Source organism: Abramis brama, assembly GCF_963993115.1.
Source record: "Abramis brama genome assembly, chromosome: 20".
Lineage (NCBI taxonomy): Eukaryota > Metazoa > Chordata > Actinopteri > Cypriniformes > Leuciscidae > Abramis > Abramis brama.
In genome coordinates, this window is record NC_139982.1 from 27907130 (window position 1) to 27930769 (window position 23640).

A 23640-nucleotide genomic window follows, 5' to 3' on the forward strand; every position below is an offset into this window, starting at 1 on the left:
CATTTCTATATTGATTTTATAATAAACTTTAATATAAAATACATATTTTTTTATTTTTTACTATTAAAATAAATTTGGCAATTTTCTTTTCTCAGTTTTTTTGCAGACCCCAGTTTGAAGACCCCTGCTCACCTTCTGTCTGACCTCAGAGTGGGAGGAGCCATATTTCTCCTGCAGGTAGCGGTAGTGGAAGTTTGGGAACGGAGAGGGAGTCGGGAAGGAGCCGGATTTATATAATTTCCACAGATTCACTATAACCACAGCAAACAGAACCAGGAACCCAAACACATACAAAAACACTTCCCAGCCAGGCGGGTTCAGCACCACTGACACACACACACACACACACACACACACAAAACACAATCAGAAACTCACTTACAGGGACTCGTATGAAATCACTATGAAATCTAGAGGCGTATGAATGACGACTGCTCACCGCTTAGATGATATTCAGAAATATCCTGACCCTGCACAGACATAGTGCTACCTGAAACACACAAGACATTCAGAAATACGGCATTCACAAATTTACCATGGTAACCATAGTAACAGTTATTGTTATTACAAACCATAATAACCCTTACAAATAATATACTGTGGTTGTACTATGGTAAAGTGATGGGTTCCGATGGTAAGACAATGGTCCTATAGTATTTTTGATTTATAACCATATTCATAGTACATAATACACCATTGAAAGAATACCATTGTACATACCCAAACATATCGTAGTGGGAACATGGTATCATGGGGGAAAAAGGCCAGAAAACATGGTATTGACATGGCCCTTGTCTAAATAACATTATTATGGTACATATCCAAAAATACCATACCAGTACTAACAAACCACATATCCAATAAAAATCCAACAAAAACAAAGACAAAGACAAAGCTTTATCATAGCTATCCAAGAAATCATGGTATTACTGTGGTAAATGCCCCCAAAAACATGGTATTATCATGATGCATGTAAGCAATAATGTCCAGAAAAACAATGTATACACACGGCCCATGTATAATAACATTAAAATGCCACATAATTACTATGGTACATATATGTTTACTATGGTTATAACATTTTCACATATCCAAAAAAAACATGGTAGTAACATGTGTCAAACACATGGCTTCATCGTACCTATCCAATAAACTGTGGTAAATGCCTCCAAAAACATGGTATTACCATGACGCATGTAAACAAATGTCCAGAAAAATGTGGTATTAACACGGCCCACATCTAAATAACATTAAAATACCACAAAATTACTATGGTACATATCCAAAAATACAATGGTATTAACATATCCACATAGTCATCATACTTATCCAAGAAATCATGGTATTATTGTGGTAAATGGCCAAAAAACATTGTATTACCATGATACATGTACAAATTGTATCATTATTTATAAATGTATATATAACTCCTATTAGTACTACAGTAATACTGTGGTACTTTTTGCAAGTGACATAATAAGCTTTCAGAATCTTTCTCACTTTAATTTAATCACAAGTTACCAGTTTTATTACAGTAACTGCAGTTACTATGGTATTTCTGGCAGAAGCAATGAAGGTTCCTGTGGTAAATTGTTACAAGGATACTGAAGCACCTTTGAAACCTGGGAAAGACACCTCAGACATGAAAAGAAAGTCAAGTTAGGTCTAAAAAGAGAGAAAGTGAGAGGCGTATATGCTGTGAGTCACGCCGAGACTTCTGGGTAAAGAGATGAAGGGAGCAGCGGGAGCTGAGGAAGACTCCTGCAGAAGAATATGACAACGGGCCAATTAAAGCATCTGAGAAGCGAGCGCTCGCACTCATCCGCAGGGTTATGAGCGCTGGGATTCAGGGCATTGTGGCTTTCACATGTCTAGTGTGAAACAGAATATCTAATGAATACGTGTTGAAGTCGCACTGTCAGGATTGTTAGCAACTCTATGTAAGCGCGCGTGTGTGTGTTTGTGTAACGGCCCACGCTCAGTCTGTAATGACTACAGGAGCACAGATGGACACACACACACACTCTTGGAACAGTGATACTGTCTGGACGTTGAAGCCAATATCCCAAAATAATTTCCCAAATGGCACATTCACTTGAGCTGTAAACCTTCATCCTGATAAACAATGAATCATGGAGCAGAAATCCCAAGCTTGCTTTCTTCAGTTCGCTTTGGTTTCTTTATTTTAGGTTGTGTAGGCAGTGTCTTGCCTTTTATGAAGATGCCATTAGTGAAATAAGATTGAATTGGTTGCACAGATGTTTAAGTCTTTATCTTAAAGACATTAAGGTCTAGGTTTAAAAGGATTAGTTCAGCCAAAAATGCTTTTATTTTTATATTGACCAATCACAGATGAATTAAGAACAGTTTGAGAAAAATGTAATTAAGTCAGAAATCTTGTCAGAAAGAGCTTTAAAGGGATAGTTCACTCAAAAATTAAAATTCTGTCATAATTTACTCAGCCTCAAGTCGTTCCAAACCTGAATGAAATAATTTCTTCTGCTGAACACAAAAGAAGATATTTTGAAGAATGTCAGGAACAAAACAGTTGACGGACCCCATTGACTTTCATAGTATTTTTCCATACAATGAAAGTCAATGGGGTCCATCAACTGTCTGGTTACACATATTCTGCAAAATATCTTCTTTAGATATTTAGATATTTTAGTTGAACAGAAGACAGAAATTCATTCAGGTTTGGAACGACTTGAGGGTGAGTAAATGATGACAGAATTTTTATTTTTGGGTGAACTATCCCTTTAATTTATTTTAAAAAACTCACCAATTTTTGTATATATATATATATATATATATATATATATATGTAAAAAGAGGACATTCTGTATAAATTCTGTCTATTATGGAAGAAAATCATAGACAATAATGACAGAATTTTAGTTGAATTATCCCTTTACAGATATATATCTTTCATAAACTCCTTAAACTCAAAGTAAATATTCTGGAAAAAGCATCTAAACAGATTCTAAAAAGTCTTGAAAGCAAATTGATTTTCTTTTGAAAGCCACTCCACCAAACAAGGCCTGAAATACCAGGAGGCCAAACCAACAACCGTCTGCGTGACAGCCAAACTAAATCACCAGAGCTAATCAAGATGCTTTAAACGATCCTGTGGCACGGATCATTCAGATATGATTGTTTTCCAGCGCTGCATTCAGAGCGGATGAAATAGAGGCTGTGGACGGATGGAGAGCTCGAGTCTCGAGTCTGCACTGTCAGCTACTCTCTGCAGGACTGAAGCAAGCAAACGCTAATAAATCAACCGAGCTTTTAATCTCCAGAATGACTCATAATAACACTTTCACTGAAACACAGACTCGGAGAAGCTGCCTGCAGAACGAACGACCCACAGCAGAACCACACACACACACACGTTGTGTTTTCATGTTTTGTGGGGACTTTCCATAGACATAATGGTTTTTATACTGTACAAACTGTATATTCTTTTCCCACACTAACCCCATCACAAAAAACTTTCTGCATTTTTACATATTCAAAAAACACAACGTAGTATGATTTATAAGCGAACCAAAAAATGTCCCTACAAGAACAAGGATTTCGGGTATTGCCAGCTTTTGGAGGGACATTTTGTCCCCATAATGTAGTGTTTACCACGACCACACACACACACGCACACACACAAGAAACGTTTTTTTTTTTTTTTTTTTGGAATTACAACTCGAACTCCTCAAGATATAAACAACCACAAAGCATTGGAAATGTACACAACATCCCCAACACAAAGCAGATGGACTAGAGACGTCCAACAGGGCACGAAACACCTCAGACACACAAAAATGACGCACAACAGACAAAATGCGAACACATAATAGACACAAAAGTGCACAGCACATATAAAAACACTCAAAAAAGACATGTAAACACCAAAAAACTAGCACATTCAGCACAAAACAAACATGGTGTTTTCATTTCGCAGCTGTTGTACTGGGGGTGCAGTGTGTTTTATTTGGCCCTTGGGGGTTAAATTAATGCCCTCATCAGAGGAGGGTCCATCAAGATCACCATGACAACCACCCGAGTCGCGGGCACGCGCACTGCATCAGCACGTAAACGGGCCCGAACTTCCAGTTCCACATCGAACCGACACCAACCGGCAGAAATAATATAGGCTACATGACAATAATTCAGCATAACTTAACTGCAGCACATGCGTCTGAAATACGTATGGCACAATAATAAATTAATGTATGAGATAATATGTATATATTTATTTATTCATTCATATTATTACAGGATAACTCGCGACATGTGCAGCATATATACGTGATATGTGAACGCTCATAAACACGAGATTATAAGCGTTTATGTGTGTTCTTACCGTCAGCAGTGTCTGTTTCTCCCTCTCCTGCTCACACACACTTTCATCCATCAATTAACGCGCAATACAGCATCAGAAGCACGTGCAGGATTCGATCACATCTGACGCGCGCGCGTTTAGATCAGATCTGAAGTGTGTCTGGGTTTTCCTCTGCGCATGATGAAGATCTGAATGCAGAAGTCCCACCCCTGCAATGCAACTTCAGCACCAACACACACACACACGCACGCGCGCACGGAGAGGGGTGAAGGGGCTAGTTGTCACACTGAAAATTTCTCAGGGACGATTTAGACAGATTAGTACGAGAAAAAAAAGCGAATGGACCGTTGTTACCCAAGAAAAAGATTAAGTTCATTGAACAAACGCAAAGCTTTTGTGAAAATACGCACCAATAGCAGCACTACAATGGAACCTGCCATTAAACAATTATATTTAAACAGCAAAGCAAACTAAAACAGCAAATGTGTCATACTACAAAAATATCAAAAACATTGTTTTGGCAATCAAATATTGGAATAGGTACAATACAACCTGATATTTATATACAATACATGTATCCTTAGAACAGCGATCCTCTAGCACTGTAACTTCATTTTATAAGATATTGGTATTTTATTTTGTTGGACAAAAATGTAGTTTAGATAGACCAATAGATTCTATAGACAGACAGATCCAGTATAGACAGGTCCTATAGACAGACAAACAGATTGATATAGGTAATCATAGTACTATTAGCACATTAATGTGCGATGGTATTTTAATGGTGCTTTATTATAGGCCTACTTCAAAAAAATACTATGGTCCAAAAATCATGGTAGTACCACAGTATCCGAATGTCAGACACTCCGTAGTGGCCAAAATGGTAAAATTATTTGCATTAAAAGGTTACGGTAATATAACTAGTACCAGTTTGCAACATCCAAGCACCACGATGGAGACGGACCGGTAAAAAAAAAAAAAAAAAAAAAACTGACACCAGAAGTCTTGCACATTCATGATAAAATACCTGTGCTTACATTAAAATTAAGGTGGTGGCGGTTCAGAAGTTGTCTCTGACTGGTCAGGATCAATGGGTCAAAATAAAATAAAAACTCCCATTTTATTTTGTTACTGTGTATCTTTAGTTCAATGGCTATTTAGGTTACTGTTCAAGTATAAATTATGAATAATACTAAATAAATCAGACTTCCAAGATACAGTGATAAAGTGTCCCCATGAAAACATTTATTTACAGGATGCCAACAACTACAGTAGAAGCAATTTCAGTGGAGTGATGCCAAGGAAACTTAGTGTTGCTGTGCGATTACAGAAAATAAAAGTCTAATGCCATTGTGATATTAGAGTACAAAAGATAAAATCCATCTCCGAGCCCTACGATCAGTGTTAATAGAGAGTTTTTATAAAAACTGCAGTTGAAGTCAAAATTAAAGACTGAACATAATTTGTTCAAAACTCAGTAGGAAAGTTAAATAAAGGGAAAAAGTTAAAAACTATAAAAAAGCAGAGCTAAAATATTTACAATTCTGCAACAAAGTTGCAATGATTTACATTCATTATCTCCATAAAAGCTTTTTTGTCTTCATTGATGCCCATCAGTTCAGTCGAGCTGCTTTCGATCCACCGTGTTCAGTGTGTGATGGTTGAGTTCAGAACTCCAGTCTTGACGCTGGATTTAGTAGCATTTGAGAGCTCCCGCTGTTGGCAAAAAATAAATATGTTTTTGCTATTATTCCGTCACATGACTGTTTGACAGACCACAACACTTCATGTTCATGCATCTTTAGGTCTTAAAGCGGCAAGGTTCAATTTCAGTTTTGTAGCGCATTTAATTCAACTGCTCATGTAATGGTATGACCCATTTCAGGGGTGGCCAAAACACAGGCTAAACCACAAAAATGCCACAAACTCCAGTTTTGATTTCATGGGGTCTTTACAAACAGCAGATTGGATTTCAGTTGTGCTTCTGTTATTCTCCGAGTGGTCACTTCACTGTTAGAAGCTGAAAGAACCCTCCTCCATTAGTCGGGTTAGGTGAGAAAAGTGTGTTAGTGTGATGGACAGGGAACGTTCTTAGACATACAGACCTGGACGTCGCAGTGGATTCAGAATCCTTCTATAACAGAAGGCAGAATAAGCACACGGGGGTCACTCGATTGCATCTGCTGCCTGTGTGTCTAGACCGCTAGAGGCAAGATAATGAACTTACCGCAAACTCCGAGTAGGAGGAGGCCACGGACGTGATGGAGTAGTTTCTGTGAGGGCTGGCGGTCATCGTGCGCAAAGCTCCGCTCAGATGAGAAATATTCTCCTTATTCTTCTCCAGACCACGAGGGGTTCGGCCACGAGCAGGCGTTCGCGCAGCAAACTAGTGGAGAAGCGGTTTACATTATTATTGATGATAATAAAAATGAATGTATAATGTAATAGTGTACCAGTGTTTAAAACAGCATAAGTCACCTTGCTGGAGGAAAGGGGCGGTCTCATAGAAGGGGAAAAGCATATGGAACGGAGTGTCGTGTTGGGGGTGCAGATGCTGGAGGTGGAGACCAGCTTAAAAACATAACATAAAATAGTGTGGTTAAAAAAAAAGAAAAATCAAACAAATCAATTAGCTCAACATATTTTTTATTAAAAAAAAAAAATTAGTTCCTCCTGATTCAAATCTAATGACCACCTTGTCAATGCAGTTTGTTTTGTAGTGGACTGAATAAATATTGTTTAAAAAAAAATATATAAAAATGAAATTCTGTATACATTCAGTTTTTTTTTTACATTTATAATGCATATATAATTTATCTATAAAATTATGCTTGTTACATTCATCTTTTTGATTTGCATATATTATAAACATGCACATTTTGCAAAAAAATACAGAAATACATTTAAATTTAAAACATGTTATAATATTATACTGCATATATATATAAATGTAAAATAAATTCTGTATTAAAACATTCATAATGGAAATATAATTTTTTTATTTAATAAAAAAATAGCATATATATATACATATATATATACACATACATACACACATACAATAATTATAAATGGTAAAATATAATAAATATAAAATTAAAAAATAAATAATAATAGTAATACTATAAATGTTCAATTAATTTTAGCAACATTTACATTATGCATTTAGTGTACATTTGCTATCATTACCAAATTATATTGTACTGTATTAATTATTTATTTCATTATATCTGGTAGTTAGGGCATTGGTACATTTGAATTACTTTTTTTTGGACAATTTAACATTTGATACATTTATTCGGTTGACCATAAGAACACATATTCAGTACCTTGCGTGTTTTGCTAGGTGTCGGCGTTCCGGCGAGTCTCCTCTTGGTCGGGGTCCTGATGATGGTGCCGTACAGCAGATCTTCCTCCGTCTGCTTCAATTTCTTCATTTGCTGCACAGTACAAACATCATGTCTGAACTAATCAAGAACTTTTGTGTATAATATTACATAAAATTAGCAATGTCAGAAAGAGTCATTTCAAGAGTTCATACCCGTTCCTGTTTTTCTCTCTCTTTCTCCATACGGTGTTGATTCCACTGGTCTTCCACATACTGCAGGAACGGCTGCCCATTCACACGGAACTCCTTACACTGCGCCGCTTCCCATTGGTCAATCTGAGCCTTCAGACTCTTCTCGAGCTAACCAAACAAACAAAACTGATTAGCATACAAACCATTCCCGTCAATCAAAACATTTTTTGCTTAAAGAACAGCTCAAACCTTCGGCAAACTCTTCTGCAGGTCGATTCTCTGTTTCTCCTCCTTCAGCAGGTTTCCTCCTCTGTTGTTGAAGCGAGACGGGTCTGTGGCTTTTTTCTGGAGAAACGAAGAGCAATCATAATCGGATTTAATATCAGAAATCTCTTATGTATGTTTATGAATCTTTTCAGGTGATTTCCCATGATTCCTCACCTCCAGCTCCTGATAAAGAGTCCAGTTGCTGCTCCAGGTGGAAACAGCGTCGTACATCTCGCGGTGTCCGTTATAATCCTCCTTCAATCGTTCCAACTCCAGCTCATGTTCACGCAACACCTCCTCGTCCAGATCGTCTAACAGCACAAAACAACAAAATCAATCAACCAAACTCGCTCAATCCACATTTGCATAAAGTCTGTACAATTCAGATTAAAATCGGCATGAAATTGGCGTTGCAATAGTCTTTTATTCTCTATTGTGAAGTATATCGGAGTAAACTGGTTTCTTAAAAAACAAAAACAATGTAGACTTGATTTTGTCCATTTTGAATTGATTGGATGGTTGTGGTTTGCTATTGGTCGATCTCATATGAGTGACAGGTTGCCCCGCCTTAATGCCAGTAAACATGTCACCAGAGAAGAGCTATTTTGATTAAAGGTTACAAGGCACATAAATTAAAAAAAGATAATGTGCATAAATAAATAATTTATAATATATACTACAACTACAATATTCCATAAAAATAAATAAGAATTGCCATTTTTGATTTCATGGTGACTAAGATTAGTTTGGTCTCAAATGATCCCAAGCTGCATACTATTTCTGAATTTTTGAAGTATGTATCCATGTTTTTTGAGCCGATATTATCCACAAAGCCGTTTGCTACATTGTTGTATGCATGAGTGTAATGTGGTCTCAACATGAAATTTGAATCATTCCCTTAAATATCATCTTACTATATTCTCAAGTATGTACTTTCCCACCACCAGCACTTTTTGTACTCTGAAGAATGCAAACTGGGATTCAGCCAAGTTCTTGAAATCTAGCTGTTGGCATACCGCTGTGGTAAGGAACGAAGGCTTGTCTCTGCTCCAGGCTGTAGTAGCATTTCTCCCAAAACTTGACCATCTCTGATCGTATTGTCTGAATAACACGCTCAATGTTTTTCTTCTTCAGCTCCTCCAATAGCTGAAGCTCTGCCTGCAGCTGTGACACAGCGAGAAAGACAGCGTGAGGAATGTTTTAGAATTCCAGAAACATCACGACCTACTTTAGTGACAGGTGCGCGAGTACTTACTGCGTTCAATCTGCTCTTTGTGGTAGTGTGGGTGTTCTGCATGAGACTCTCTCTTTCTTCCACAGGAACCTGCAACATCTCCCACAATTCCTCAATACGACCACGGATGGACACACACAGAGCTTCACTTTCAGCTTTACGGCTCTCCAGCTGAAATACAACACACATATCATTAACCAGTGACACTTCACCTACTGAAAACCAAACATTAGCATCAAAAATGATTGTTTAAAAATATATAAAATAAATAAGGTTACACTATTTTAAAGGGGTGTAATGTTAATTTAAAACATGTACTTATTATAGGGTTAGGGGTTAGTTACATGTGATTATGCATAATTTATTGTTATTACTATAGTAAATACATGTAACGTGTAACAGACACTAAAATAAATTGTTACTAATAAATATGCATATGCATTTATTTTAGTATTTTTTTAATAGATATTGTATAATAACTAATGTTAACAATATCGTAAAAATATACAACCATTTTTTAACAAGTCTCATGCTCACCTAGGCTTCATTTGTTTGATCAAAAAGACATTAAAAACAGAAACAATATGAAACATTAGGTTTTTCATTCCTGTGATTTAAAGCTGAATTTTCAGCATCATTACTGCAGTCTACAGTGTCACATGATCCTTCACAAATCTTTCTAATATGATGATTTGCTGCTCAAGAAACATTTCTGATTATTATCAATGTTAAAAATAGTTGTGCTGCTTAATATCTTTGTGGAAACAAGATTTTAGTGAATAGAACATTCAAAAGAACAGCATTTAACTCAAATAGAATTGTCTTTAGTTACTTTTGATCAAATGAGTGCATCCTTGCTGAATAAATATGTAAATAAATAAAAGGAATGGCTGAAAGAATAGTGTGAAGAGTGTCAGTACCTGTCGCAGTAACACTTTAAGTGAGCTGATGTTCTCCACAGAAAGACAGAAAGCGTCTTCATCCTCACACACAGCGTCTTTCTCAAAGGTTGTGTCAGGATGTTGCTCCAAATCCTCCATCAACACCGTGATCTGATGCTTCATTTCCACAAACTCGCCATGACGACGCTCCTGTAAACACAAGCACACTTCCTGTAACCATTCTGGATGGCAAACTACCGCACTATTCATTTAAGAACACATGATGCATTAGTGGACAAAAGTTTGGAATTCTAAAGATTTTTTAATTTTTTAATTATTCCTGTGATGCAAATCTGCATTTTTAGCATCATTACTCCAGTTTTCAGTGTCACACAATCCTGTTCATCCTATAAAGCGATCGAGTCTCTTCAGAAAATATTAACTGAACCGCTCAATTCATATGGATTAGTTTTACGATCTCTTTATGAACTTTTTGAAGCTTCAAAGTGGTAGTTGTGTAGCTGTCAATGGAGGGACGGAAATCTCTTAGATTTCATCAAAAAGCTCTTCATTTGTGTTCTGAAGATGAACGAAAGTCTTACAGGTTTGGAACGAGATGAGGGTGAGTAATTAATGTCATTTTTGGGTGAACTATCCCTTTAATATAGCGCATTACATACTAAAAAAACCTGTGCTACTCAGCTTTGTGAGTGTGTTTTACCTTCTCCTGGTTGCGTGTGTTGATGTATTGCCTGTAGTTGTCCAGCTGCTGTTGTGACGGCACTCTTTCGGGATGGATGGGGAAGAGGTCGTCGCACAGGACATCGCACAGATCTTGATCCTGCTGAATCAGAGACTTCAGCTCGCTCTGACGCCCACCCTTCTCCTTCAGCATCATCTTGACCTGCGTACGGAGATCCTTCTCCAACTGCAGCATCGTAAGGCCGTCTTCCTCCTGCAAGACACAGAAAATATACAATCTGATTGGCCGGCTGAACAGAACGTCTGGGGGTTAGAGGGCACGGGTTTTTCCCCCTGAGACTTTACGGAGATAATCAAAATACTCGCCTGATACTCCAGCTGCTGGAGTTCATCACACAGGCAAGCCACCTCTTTTCTGCATGCTTCAATACTGCTCATCAAGCGTTTCTTCAGCCCCTCCTCCTCTGCGATCATCATGTCCAGCAGGTTCTGGAATCACAATGAAGATTTCACATTGAATCGATGTCGCCACTCTCTCCGGTTAATGAGAAGCGCACATGACCTGAACTGACCTTGATGTGCATGTGAACGGCGTCCGTGCGCTGACACCGCTGGTCCTCTGGGATCCCGATCTCCTCCCAGATGTCCTTCAGCTCACCAAGAGCATTGTTCAGATATGAGACAGACTTTGCAGCGTGGACCTCACTGAAATTACACACGTTCAGATCTACTGAATACATGTCCTGTTATCTTACATGCTATTTAAAGGGTCAGATGGCATGGTCACATAATAAATGATCACTAAAAACTTGCTTCATTATTGATTGTTGCCTGTATTTTTAAATAATCAAATTATTTATTTACTAATAATTACTAAAAATTCTTAATTATAACTGCTACTAATGGAAAAGAGCTTCACAATGTTTATAAATGAGCAGAATAATCATTTGTATCAATAATTAATCATTACAAATGTGCAGCACTATTAAGTGCAGTCTGTGTTATGTAATAATATAATAATTATATTTTTCCAATAAAAGCAGAATTATTGTTTATCATTGTTATAACTAGAAAAAGGCTTCAAAATGTTTATGAGTAGAATCATTTTTATTAATAAATGTTCATTAAATATGTGCAGCATTATTGATTCTGTCTGTATTACTGAGTAACGTTAATAAAACATTATGTTCCAATAATAACAGAAAAGGGGTTTCATGTTGTTTATAAATGAACATAATAATCATTTCTATTAATTAATGATCACTAAAATGCAAAGCATTGTTGATTGCTGTCTGTATTGAATAAAATGATTGTATCTGACAATAATAGCAGAATTATTTTTCTCCGCAAGGTTTATAAATTAGCATACCATTTGTATTAATGAATGACCATTGAAAATGTGCAGCATTATTGATCGCTGTCTGTATTAATGAATAATAAAATATTTACATTTTCCAACATTAGCGAAAAGGACGGTTTTAAATCAACAGTATTTGCTTCGGTGCTAATGCTAAATAGTTGATTAATCCATTTGAAAATGTTAAAATTAAAGTAAAATCACTCTCAAATCAATAAATAGAAATACCATTTTCACTAAATCATTAACATCGACGGCAACTAATGTAAGTTAGCAGCTAACGTTAAAGCTAACACAAACAGAACACATTGCTCTAATAATAACTTAATCTATAACGTACATGAACACACACAGCTTCAAACTCTCCCTCTTACCTCTTCCTCATCCTGTCCTTCGCCGCAGATCTCCGATGAGATTTATATAATTGATAAACGCTATTTTGACACTTCTAAACTTTTATTTTACGCTTCATTCACGATCTATCCGACGCCGGGCTTGAAGTTTCTGACTAAAAATTCAAACCCCGCACTGATACACCTCTGGCTTCTGATTGGCCGAGGTCAAGCGAGACAACTACATCATGCTCGCTGATTGGCTGAAGTACGTCATATGACATATTACAGCGCACTGATTGGCTGACATTTCAAGCCAGCTGACTGACCAGTTTAACCAGCTGTACTGAAGAATGGAATTACGTTGAGTTCGGACCACTGATATCTCTATATAATGATCATTATATAGATCAGTGATATTACATGATATTATGAATCATTATATAGATCAGTGGTTCGGACGCTTTAATAAGCAGAATTGAATGTAATCAAATCGTGATTGATTTGTTAGGGCAAATGCTGAGTATAATAATTTCTGATACTGTTTGACAACTTTTATGATATTTTTTTTTATTAAATTCTAAACATGTGGAATACAATCCTGAAACTAACTGATTGATGCAATATAAATAAACACAATAGAGTGTTTAATTAAATTCATTCAAACTGTCCTAGCCCTTTTCAATATCTGTAACTTTTTTACTAAGTGATTAATCTTCATCATGATGAACTCTGAGCTTTGGTTCTCATCAACTAGGTGATTAATCTTTGTCAGATCTACAGTTAATCATGTGGCATCAACATAAACAATAATACAATGAAATCAATAAACAAACTGGACCTCTTCTCCATAAAAGACTGGAGTATTAAAGCTGCAAAGGATTCATTCATTCAGAAGGATTTGTAAGTAGCCTATTTATACATTAATTTATGGAGCTGAAGATAAAGATGAATTAATTCATTCATGGATTTGAAGACTGATTCATATGCTCATATAGCACATAGCATGTCGATGATTCATTTATACTTTCCTTAATGGAGTTAAGGATTCATTCATTAATTCATTAATTCCAGTGATCCTCAGGATTATTTCATTTATTTATTTAGACAGCTGAGGATCATATTATGGTTTCTCAGCCGCTCCGGTTCATAAGCTCCTCCAGGGCTCTCTCTTTATGGTTCTCGTGCACCAGTAAAACTTCTTTAATGGTGCTCTGCTGGAAACCCATCTCACAGAACTGAGCCAGCAGAAACAGGAACTCTGAAGCCTGAGAGAAAAAACAAAAGTTTACATGCTACATCAGGTTGGTGATTTTGATATGCTAAATGCTGATTGGATGCGTGTTTTGAACGCTGGGTCAGGGTGCCAACTGCTTGAGTGTTTCGAGCACTAAATACTGGTTTGATAAGCGTTTTGTGTGCTGGATGCTGACTGGTTGAGTGTTTAGAGCGCTATATGCTGATTCGAGGGGTGTTTTGTGCCCTGGATGCTGATTTGTTGAGTGTTTAGAGCGCTAATATGCTCATTTGAGGGGTGTTTTGTGTGCTGGATGCTGATTGGTTGAGAGTTTGGATCATTAAATACTGGGGCACGTTCAAGTTCAAAACGGTGCGCAACGTTTTGCTACGGTTTCCGGGTTGAACGTCATGTTTCCTTGAAACGGCGTGCACCGGTGTGCAACGGGGTTTGAGATACGTTTTCTCTTGTTTGGTGGGTGTGTCAGAACTGTAGTCCAATCAGCAGCAACATGTAGCACGCAGTATTAAAGTGAACTCGCACAATGGGTTCAAGGAAAGTAATTTACAAATGTGTTCAATGCAGCTCGGTATACGCAACAACTGAGGATATTAGAAGACATGTTTGTCGTAAGTTTTATTGTACAAATATAGGATATCAACATAATGATGTAGTTGTTTATATTTTTAGCTTCATTGCAAGTGTATGACATTTGGTATAGAAATAAACAATGGTAATTAAGTGCTTTTCCTAAAAATGAGAAAGAAAATACAGGGTATTAAAACAGTATGAACAACAAATAAAGTCAGTATGTGAGGCTAAATAGATGTGTTTTAGTCTGAATTAGGTAAGATGTGTGCTTCAGTTTCAGCAATCCCTTCACTCGATTGGGATGTTCTCTTTTGTTCTGGGCGGCAAGTGCAGTAACTGTAACATCGGGCATATTTTGTAGTATTAAACACATATTTATACCGACTTCATCAGGCTCCGAAAATTCTTCACAAAAAACACAAAGAATGGCCTTCTCAGCTGCCATAGTTGCAACTCTTGCGTCATCAGAACAGTGTGTTCAACGCATCACCGTTTCTGTTTAAAAAACGTTGTGCAACGTTTTGTCGGGGCTGAACGCAGCCCTGGTTTAAGGGATGTTTCACATGCTGGATGCCGATTGGTTGAGTGTTTGGAGCGCTATATGCTCATTTGACGACTAAATACTGGTTTGAGGGGTACTTTGTGTGCTGGATGACGATTGGTTGAGTATTTGGAGCACTAAATACTGGTTTGAGGGGTGTCTGGTGTGCTGAATGCTGATTGGTTAAGTGTTTGGACTCGGATCATTAAATACTTGTTTATGGGGTGTTTTGCATGCTGGATGCCAAATGGTTGAGTGTTTAGAGCGCTATATGCTGATTTGAGGGGTGTTTTGTGCCTTGGATGCTGATTGGTTGAGTGTTTGGAGCACTATATGCTCATTCAAGGGGTGTTTCGTGCGCTGGATGTTGATTGGTGGGGTGTCTTTTCCAGGTCTTACTTTGCTCTCGCAGTTCTGGAACATCTCCAAAGCTTCTTCCACCTGAGTCTTCTCATAACCCAGCCGACAGAGACGATCACATGAAGTCAGGTACCTCAAAATCTGGAGGAAATCAATAGGGAATCAGATACAGATTGTGTATTTTTATACTATGTGCTTTTGCATGCAGTGTGTGTGTGTGTGTGTGTGTGTTACCTGATCAGGGCTCTTGGGTCCTGTCCTCTGCAGTGCTAGTATGGCAGTGCGCAGTGTGTATCCTTGTTGTGTAACGGCTTCAAGAAGATCCCTTTCTTCTTGACTCAGAGCACACAGCAAGTCTGCTGGAGCGTCCTTCAGCCCTGTGGACGTCCGCGGACGCGCACCCTAAAACACACCGGTAACAAAAAAATCAGCTCAACAATAATCCTAAATAAGATTTAAGGATCTGCAGCATGTGTATATCACATGTGAGGCGGGTTGAGGCCTGGCTGAGGGTGTGTATATTACACGTGATGAGGTGTGTATTACATGTGATGAGGTGTGTATATTACATGTGATGAGGTGTGTATTACATGTGATGAGGTGTGGTGTGTATATTACATGTGATGTGGTGTGGTGTGTATATCACATGTGTGTGATGAGGTGTGTATATTACATGTGTGTGATGAGGTGTGTATATTACATGTGTGTGATGAGGTGTGTATATTACATGTGTGTGATGAGGTGTGTATATTACATGTGATGTGGTGTGGTGTGTATATCACATGTGTGTGATGAGGTGTGTATATTACATGTGTGTGATGAGGTGTGTATATTACATGTGTGTGATGAGGTGTGTATATTACATGTGTGTGATGAGGTGTGTATATTACATGTGATGTGGTGTGGTGTATATATAACATGTGATGTGGTGTGGTGTGTATATTACATGTGATGTGATGAGGTGTGTATATTACATGTGTGTGATGAGGTGTGTATATTACATGTGTGTGATGAGGTGTGTATATTACATGTGTGTGATGAAGTGTGTATATTACATGTGTGTGATGAGGTGTGTATATTACATGTGATGTGGTGTGGTGTGTATATTACATGTGTGTGATGAGGTGTGTATAGTACATGTGTGTGATGAGGTGTGTATATTACATGTGTGTGATGAGGTGTGTATAGTACATGTGAGGCGGGTTGAAGCCTGGCTGAGGGCAGCTGTCCTGCAGACGAGGGTCTCGGCTGTAAGAGTGTGTTTGAGTTGCTCCGCCTGCTGGTTCTCGTAACGGCAGGCTTCCTGCGGGGCGCTCTGGAGCTGTGAGGACTTCCCTGCGGCGTCTGGCTGAGGGAAAGCGGGACAGGCTTCCGTACGTCTTTTAGAGAGGAGGCAGAGCTCGGTCGGGCCTTCTGGAGAGCGCAGGACGGGGCGGGGCGAGGGGTGGAGCCTCGCTGGGTCTGACGAACTGAACATCGCAGGCACTGTGAGCCGGAGCTCTTCGGTCTTTCTTTGCCGCGAGCATCATCTTCCTCGGTAGACGAGCCCTCGTCATCTTCACCGTAGCCACCCTCGCCGTCCGTGTCGGCGATGAGGAACTGGACCGTCCGCTGGGGGCGGAGCTTACGCGAGTCGGCAGCGCTGAGGCTTTGGCTGCGGGGACGTGGGCCCACTTCCCAGAACTCTGCGCTTCGGAGGCGCACCAAGCGGCTCTCCTGCGGGCTGCTGAACATCAGCCAATATGGCGGGCAAGTGGGGGACAGACTCGGGGGAGCTTTATAGGCCTTCCTGTTCTCCCGCTGCTGTTCTTCCACTATAGCCATGATCCGTTTCTCCAGAGAGAATGAATACTGTCGAACAGGACAACATGTGAGCATTAAGAGACAGAAGATCCTACAGAGTGTCAAATATTAGATATATGTTTATTGTTGCATTCTGACCTTTGTATCACGCAGTATTTGAGCACAATCTGGGATCTTTATTTCAGGAGCTGCAACCGGCTCTTTCTGGCCCAAATGTATCTCCATAGAGTCCAGTGCAACTTTAAATGGAACCTCATCCAGGCTACACATTCTGCTTAAATTAATAATATTTATGTTAGTCAGTATCTCAGTCAGTATTGCTGAGGCACATTTCCATGAATATGATACACTTATGATACAAAAACATACCTATTGATGATACCTATAAACATACAATATCATAATTCCAGTGTTGGGTTTGTTACTCTAAAAAAGTAATTAAATACTAGCTACATCTTCAACAATGTAATTAGATTACTGTACTAATTTCTAAAATGTATTGCATTATTATTAATTATTTTCTAAATCACATAAAAACCTCAAACAGTTGAACAATACAAGGACAGACATTAAATTATAAATTATTCTTGGACTGACCAAAGTATTATAAGGGAGAAGGTTACATTGAAAACACATTTAGACATTAAAATTTGATGTTAAATACATTATTGTTTTATATAGAATTGTTCTAGACTATATTTATTTAACGCATTTACATCAGAAGTAATTAATAAAATTATAGAAAAATTAAGAGCAATCCCTTACTTTACTTTTTCAAAAGAAAGTAATTAAATTACAGTAATTAATTATTTAGTAATGCATTACACTCAACACTGAATACTAATAATATGATACTCACTTCACCTTATTGTAGAAAAAACTTTTATATTAGAAACTAAAAATGAAGATTTTAACTTTTTAACGTTTAACTTTGATATAAAATTAATATTTAGAATAAAATAATGTAAGCTTTTGCTATGTAATAGTAATAATATGATGCTCAATCACTGTTGTAAAACTTATACATAGACTATATATTATTTTATTTAAAATATAATTATTTAATATAATCATAATATTTATACATTACAATATTTGCATGCAACCAAGTAAACTGTAAATTGGTATATCTGTATATTAGCATTGATTACAGGACATTCATGAAAGTGTCTTACCTGTAGTTTTCGGTAGTGTCTGTGAGTTGAAGGATGTGTGTGTGTGTGTATCTTATGTTCTTCGGTTGCAGATTTATCATGTTCATCAGGTTCACGTGTGCATAATAACAGAAGCATCATGTCCCCTGGTGAATCAACACAGGCTTACACACTGACTCACACACAATAATCCTTCCATACCCTGTCTTAACAAACTTACATCATCAACATCAACATCATCATAATCATGTTCCTTTCCATTTCTCACAAGATGGTAAGGTGCTTAAGATACTAATTCCTAGAATACTCAGATAGATTCAATGAACCGTGATGCTGTTTTGTTTATGTAATATGTTATCAGATGTGACGTGAGAAGATTCTCAGTGCGTTATTGTTATTGTGTTGTTTACTCGCCGTGAATCTGAAAAAGGCATCAGGAGATTACACACACTTTATGAGCTTGAAGTGCTGGGCCATTACATAAACAGGGATGATTTATGTGGTTTGTGGCGCCCTCTAGTGGCCATAAACTAAAACAGCAGGATTTTTTTTTTTAAAGCTTGACGAATTCAAATTACATTAAAACAAAAAAGGTTTCACTGATTTATGTTTATTAAAGATAATGTAATTTATAAAATAAAACGTTTTTAATATTAACATCATGGTTTATAAATGTCAAGATTTTGCATAATATTTTCGATTAGGCTACTTTTCTATTTTTGTCTTAACGATAAAAAGCTTGCATTCACAAAAGTCATATCTAGCCTAAGTAATCTAGAATTACTTTGGAAATGAGCTTGAAACTCGAAAAAAAGAGTAAAGACATGACATTTTATGACCTCTCATGGACACAACCTGTGACATATTGCTCGTGTCTCACTGAAATGAATGATAACATCAAAATTAACTTTTTTTTCGAAGTCAAATACATTATAGTAATTTAAATAATGAGTCAAAACATCAATACTTACTCCAAAATTTGTTTTGTCTAACCCTGATTCACTATAAGTGTTTATATTTTAGACGTAGCGGGATGGTTTTCGCGGGAAAACTTACTTCACTCCCGTGCGTGTCTGTTCAGAGAAAACTTGCCCTGGCTATTACTTGTATGGTTTGAAGTACCGTGTCTATTAATGGGTATAGATAAAGTCTTCAGCTAGTCTGTTTGAGACCCTTTCCATCTAAACTGGTAATAGCCTAGTAGTGAAGCAATGTTTATGAGCAGCAGGATAACCATATTCATCCGCACCAGTCACGCAGAGCCGAAGCACAACCAAAACAATGTTCTTCTGCACGGTTTTGTTTGTTAACCGTTAGATAGCCAAAAGTTACAAAGTGTACCTTTAACATCACTGAACCATAAACAATTTACACCAACCAGCATAATTTTTATGGGTTAAATAAGGTAGAAATAGCTCTAAGGTAACAGTTGCAGGTTATCACTTTTTACAGTGTATAATTAAGCATTAATAGCGAATACAAGAAAGTAGTGTTTCTATAAAAACACACAAACAAGTCTTGTTTAAAAACATATTCATAGTTTTATTATGAGCAGTTAACTCAGTAATGTAGAGCTAAATACCATGGAGATATGCAGTAAAAAGCAGTTCTGTGAAATCATCACTGGCAAATAAACATTTGTAAATAACAGTAAATACATGATTTCAGTGAAATGATGTGAATGAAATGGTGGTGGATGAGAAAAAACACACACTCGCACACATTCTCCCGGTTACAGACATCTGCTGATACTCTCTCTCTCACTCAAGTTCTTTCTGTGACACAGATTTGTGCCCGTAATGCTAAAATGAATCTAAACTACACTCAAATTATTATATACAAATATAAATCGATACAACATATTTCTACGGTGTGACCCGCAAACATTCAGCATGACACACACTGAAATATCTCTTCCTCACACACACACACAATATTGTTTCTCTCTAATGGAACTGAAACTGCTGCTTTGGAAATGGAAGACGGGAGCAAACTAATGTTCCCGCCCTAGTTTGTGATTGACAGAGACTCTATCCAATGACCTCACACGAACCGTTTCTCATGCATTATCAATCATTAAATCCCTTTCTTTCAACCTGAATATGTTAATGAAATAAAAATATAAACCAGGAACCGTGATAATATCAGCATCCCAATTTGCATACCGTCCATGCAATAAAGATTAATAAAATAATTTCCTAAAAATGCCTGTGAAATACTCTTTCTGTGGACGCCTTATTACCCATAATCCACTTGTACGTAAGAGGATTGAGGGCTTGTAACAGTTCATCAACTTTTTTTTTGTTGTAATAGTGAAAAATGATACATCCAAAGGCCAAAGTTGCCACAGCAGTTTTAAATAAATGTAAAAGTAATAATACAGGTCAGCTAGATGTTAATACCTCCATACAAACAATGCATTCATTTGATATATATTGCAATACTAGCATACTACATACTCAAAAGTATATACTTTCCAATCACAGTTGAAGTACACACCTGTAGTATGCAGTAGAAGTAAGCAAACTGGGATGCTTCACTCTAATGTCCATCTCTACATTGCCATTGCCATTGCCTTAAACGCACTCGCGCATCAAAATAACACTATAACAAGGACAAAATGCTGAAGAATGTGCCATCCCTGGTTCAAACTAATGATTCACACACACACACAATCAAATATCCTCACATATGAGGCTGGGGGTCTGATCCCAGAGCTCGCATTCTCATCAATTATGTGCCGAACAGAAACAGGAAGATAAAGAATAACTGCATGCTGAGAATATCAAGTGCGTTAAATATATCTAAAATACTGTAACAAATGTTAACACTTACTTTTAATGATTGCACATACATCCGCATAGCGATATTCGGTTCGTAATTCTGTAAGGTCAGGGTTAGATTGATCCGGATGTCTCTCAAAAGCAGTTCAGAGCCTTTTCTGCAAGTGTGAACGCTACGATCTGAATCTGGAGTGACTCTAGTTTGATTACAGTGAGTTTGGTGCCAATCTCTGTGATTGGAAAAGATATGTGCTAATGCTCCCATGTACTTTTGAGAGCCAAAGTACTACTAAAGAACCAAACTGCATTTGTTTTAGGTACATAAGGACACTTTCTTTATGAGGGAGAGCATTAATATCTGCTCTTTGACTATGTAAAATGCAAAAATATTGTTTTGTTCTGTGTGGTCCAGAGGGTTCAGTCTTTGGTAAACTTTACAGTGCTCTTGTTGTGGTAGAAAAATATCCAATCTGTACTCTCGAACGAATCTGTATGATATATCAGGATCTGATAAAAACATTTGATTGAAATGACTGATTAAACATGATGTTTTTGCCTCTTTCCATTAATCTCTCTCTCTCTCTATATATATATACACACACATAAACAAACACATAAAGTAAGGCATGTTAGACTAAATTTCATTCATTCAGCGACCCAATGGTGGACCCTTATTTTAGGGGCTCCTTGCACAAACTCCACTATGTGATGATTACATAATAGTTATCCAATAGTTTCATGAGTTAGTGGAATCATAAATCATGATGCAGCTGATGTTTGATCAGTGGTTTTCTGCTGATATACACGAGTCCCTACAGCAGAATGAAAAGCATAACTAAACACACTGGCGGAAAACCCACAACACGCTCACACATACACACACGTCATGCAGTTTCACTTTGTTTATAAAAGCAGCTCTATAAATGTGCCATTATCTGTGGAGTTAAACATGACTTCACTTTGTCACTTTTCATCCTGTAAACGGTTTGATCGAACTCTCTGCATGGTATTGCATGGTATTAAAAGTAAAGCAAACCCAAAACACATTCACTAACAGAGTCAGATGATATGGTTTCCTCAAATAAAATTACACGTGTGCGCGTCCAGGCCTCATTGATCAGATGAGCACGCCCTGTGGCTGCTGCAGGATCTTGATCACTCTGCTGAGAGATTCGGTGGTGGCGAAGGCCAGATACTGACAGCACAACCAGTCCTCCAGACTCACGCCACAGCCCGAGTCCAAAGAACGCTCGGCGAACTTGATCATCATGAGCGTTCGCTTCAGGTCTAGCCAGTTCTGCAGGACGGTGTGGCGCTGGACTGTCCCGGCAGGAGGGTTCAGCGAATTAAACAGATCCTCTCGCGGGCCCCACAGCAGACACTGCAAACATGCCCGGGCGTCCCCCATCTGGATGCGCTCAGAAGGGTTGGGGTTGAGCAGTAACGTGGCGAGCTGCTGAAGACCGTTAGAGTAGAGAGAGCGCAGTGGGATCTGGGGCAAGTCCGAGCTCAAGTATTCCCGCTCTTTTAGCGCCGGACTTTCCTCGAACGGATTGGGTCGATGCAGCATCTCGTAGATCAGTATGCCGGTCTGGAATTCATCGCACTTGCGGTACTGAGTGGCAGTGAGGAGCTCTGGTGCCAGACGGGACTGGTCTCGGAGCGAAGCGGGTTCCAGCACCACGTTCTTGAGTTTAGCCTGAGAGAAGTTGCTGATGATGAGGCGGGCGGGGCAAGCCGAAGCCGTGGCGGAGGAAGAACCGGACGCCGCGTTGTTGTTCGGTTCCAGCAGCTCCAGGTTCCAAGGGTTCCCGGGCTGGCAGTGCACCAGGAGGAGGTTCTCGAGCCGTAGGTCGCAGTGCGTGACATGGTAGGGTTTCATGTGCTCGAGTCCCGCACACAACTGCAGCAGGAGCAGACACACCTGCCGTTCGTACAGCTCTGGGCTTCGTGTGTGTCGCTCCACGCCCTCGCGGACGAAATCCGCCACCGTCTGGAACGGCACCTCGCGAGTGATCACCACAACACGGCTGCAGAGTTTCCCGCCCGGTCCTGCCGCATCTCTCTCGTCCTCCTTTCCTTTTCCCTCTTCTCCTCCTTCCGTACCACCTCGCTCATCTTCTCTATCCTCCTCTCGCTCCCAGGGAAGCAGGCGGGCCGGAACATCTGCCAGGAAGTGCCCACAGTCCTGCTGGATGTTGAAGTGCACAGCGATACTCTGCCGAACTGCCAGGCTGTGAAAAAACTGCTGCTGAGTCTCCTTCACCACACCCCGACAGATCTGAGATCAGACAGAAGGAGAAAATTAATCTCTACGTACACATGCAAATCTACATAAGCAGGAAAACTGCCAAGACAAAAGCTGCAAAACTCAGAGAAGTACTTGCCCATCTTTGTCAGAGATTTACTATATGGTTTATAAGGTGTTCAATTCTCTATGTAAGCAACGGTAATGGAGATTAATGATAATAGCATAATTAGCATTAATAGCAGGGCTTGCTAAGATAGATAATTTATTTTGGACAAAAAGCAAGAAATGTAT

The 23640-nt window shown here is 38.5% G+C and overlaps 4 protein-coding genes and 1 long non-coding RNA gene across 10 annotated transcripts in view; 1 reads left to right on the forward strand and 4 right to left on the reverse strand.

Moving 5' to 3' along the window:
- Positions 1-4552, reverse strand: part of syt12 (synaptotagmin XII) — a 9875-nt gene extending 5323 nt beyond the window's left edge. The window contains exons 1-3 of the mRNA XM_084094259.1: positions 4358-4552; positions 440-490; positions 133-326 (exon numbers count right to left, since the gene is read on the reverse strand). Of these exons, the coding sequence (XP_083950385.1) occupies positions 133-326; positions 440-482 (237 nt within the window). The 5' untranslated portion in view covers positions 483-490; positions 4358-4552. The remainder of the gene's footprint in view (positions 1-132; positions 327-439; positions 491-4357) is intronic.
- Positions 4553-5559: 1007 nt separating this feature from the next.
- Positions 5560-12814, reverse strand: prc1a (protein regulator of cytokinesis 1a). 3 transcript variants are annotated; one of them, XM_084095423.1, is made up of 15 exons: positions 12672-12814; positions 11513-11645; positions 11307-11429; positions 10960-11193; positions 10278-10448; positions 9379-9528; positions 9140-9287; positions 8298-8434; positions 8106-8201; positions 7878-8024; positions 7666-7776; positions 6815-6907; positions 6564-6722; positions 6442-6467; positions 5560-6052 (listed from the first exon to the last, which is right to left on the reverse strand). In XM_084095423.1, exons 1-15 carry the CDS (start codon positions 12680-12682, stop codon positions 6004-6006), a joined length of 1788 nt encoding a protein of 595 aa, XP_083951549.1. In that variant the 5' UTR covers positions 12683-12814; the 3' UTR covers positions 5560-6003. The 3 variants fall into 3 exon arrangements, with proteins under 3 accessions (XP_083951549.1, XP_083951548.1, XP_083951550.1); XM_084095422.1 differs by having other exon boundaries at positions 6442-6470; XM_084095424.1 differs by lacking the exon at positions 6442-6467.
- Positions 12815-13173: 359 nt separating this feature from the next.
- On the reverse strand, positions 13174-18469 carry ubap1la (ubiquitin associated protein 1-like a). Of its 4 annotated transcripts, none has more exons than XM_084094613.1 (6): positions 18337-18469; positions 17300-17432; positions 16523-17209; positions 15593-15760; positions 15398-15499; positions 13174-13897 (listed from the first exon to the last, which is right to left on the reverse strand). In XM_084094613.1, the coding sequence occupies exons 1-6, from the start codon at positions 18420-18422 to the stop codon at positions 13763-13765; spliced, it is 1311 nt and encodes a 436-aa protein (XP_083950739.1). In that variant the 5' UTR covers positions 18423-18469; the 3' UTR covers positions 13174-13762. The 4 variants fall into 4 exon arrangements, with proteins under 4 accessions (XP_083950739.1, XP_083950740.1, XP_083950741.1 ...); XM_084094614.1 differs by having other exon boundaries at positions 16550-17209; positions 18337-18468; XM_084094615.1 differs by having other exon boundaries at positions 16550-17209; positions 17300-17435; positions 18337-18461.
- LOC311070628 lies at positions 15958-16483 on the forward strand. Its single transcript, XR_014603706.1, has 3 exons — positions 15958-15986; positions 16019-16122; positions 16155-16483. It is a non-coding gene; the product is annotated as an uncharacterized lncRNA (long non-coding RNA).
- A 1366-nt stretch (positions 18470-19835) lies between the features above and the next one.
- The window catches only part of peak1 (pseudopodium-enriched atypical kinase 1), a 30445-nt gene continuing 26640 nt past the window's right edge, over positions 19836-23640 (reverse strand). The window contains exon 5 of the mRNA XM_084095201.1: positions 19836-23379. Within this exon, the coding sequence (XP_083951327.1) occupies positions 22216-23379 (1164 nt within the window). The 3' untranslated portion in view covers positions 19836-22215. The remainder of the gene's footprint in view (positions 23380-23640) is intronic.

Excerpts from the sequence above, each read along its gene's own strand:
- prc1a (XM_084095422.1), bottom strand. Across the intron at positions 6,908-7,665 it reads CACCTAGCAAAACACGCAAG|CTGGTCTCCACCTCCAGCAT; the intron begins GTACTGAATATG and ends TATGTTTTTAAG. Across the intron at positions 6,053-6,441 it reads GAATCCACTGCGACGTCCAG|CGGGAGCTCTCAAATGCTAC; the intron begins GTCTGTATGTCT and ends TTTTGCCAACAG.
- ubap1la (XM_084094612.1), bottom strand. The coding sequence starts at position 18,422 with ATGAACATGATAAATCTGCAACCGAAGAACATAAGATACACACACACA. Across the intron at positions 15,761-16,522 it reads ACACACCTCATCACACACAT|GGTGCGCGTCCGCGGACGTC; the intron begins GTAATATACACA and ends GGTGTGTTTTAG. Across the intron at positions 13,898-15,397 it reads TCCAGAACTGCGAGAGCAAA|GCTTCAGAGTTCCTGTTTCT; the intron begins GTAAGACCTGGA and ends TTTTTCTCTCAG.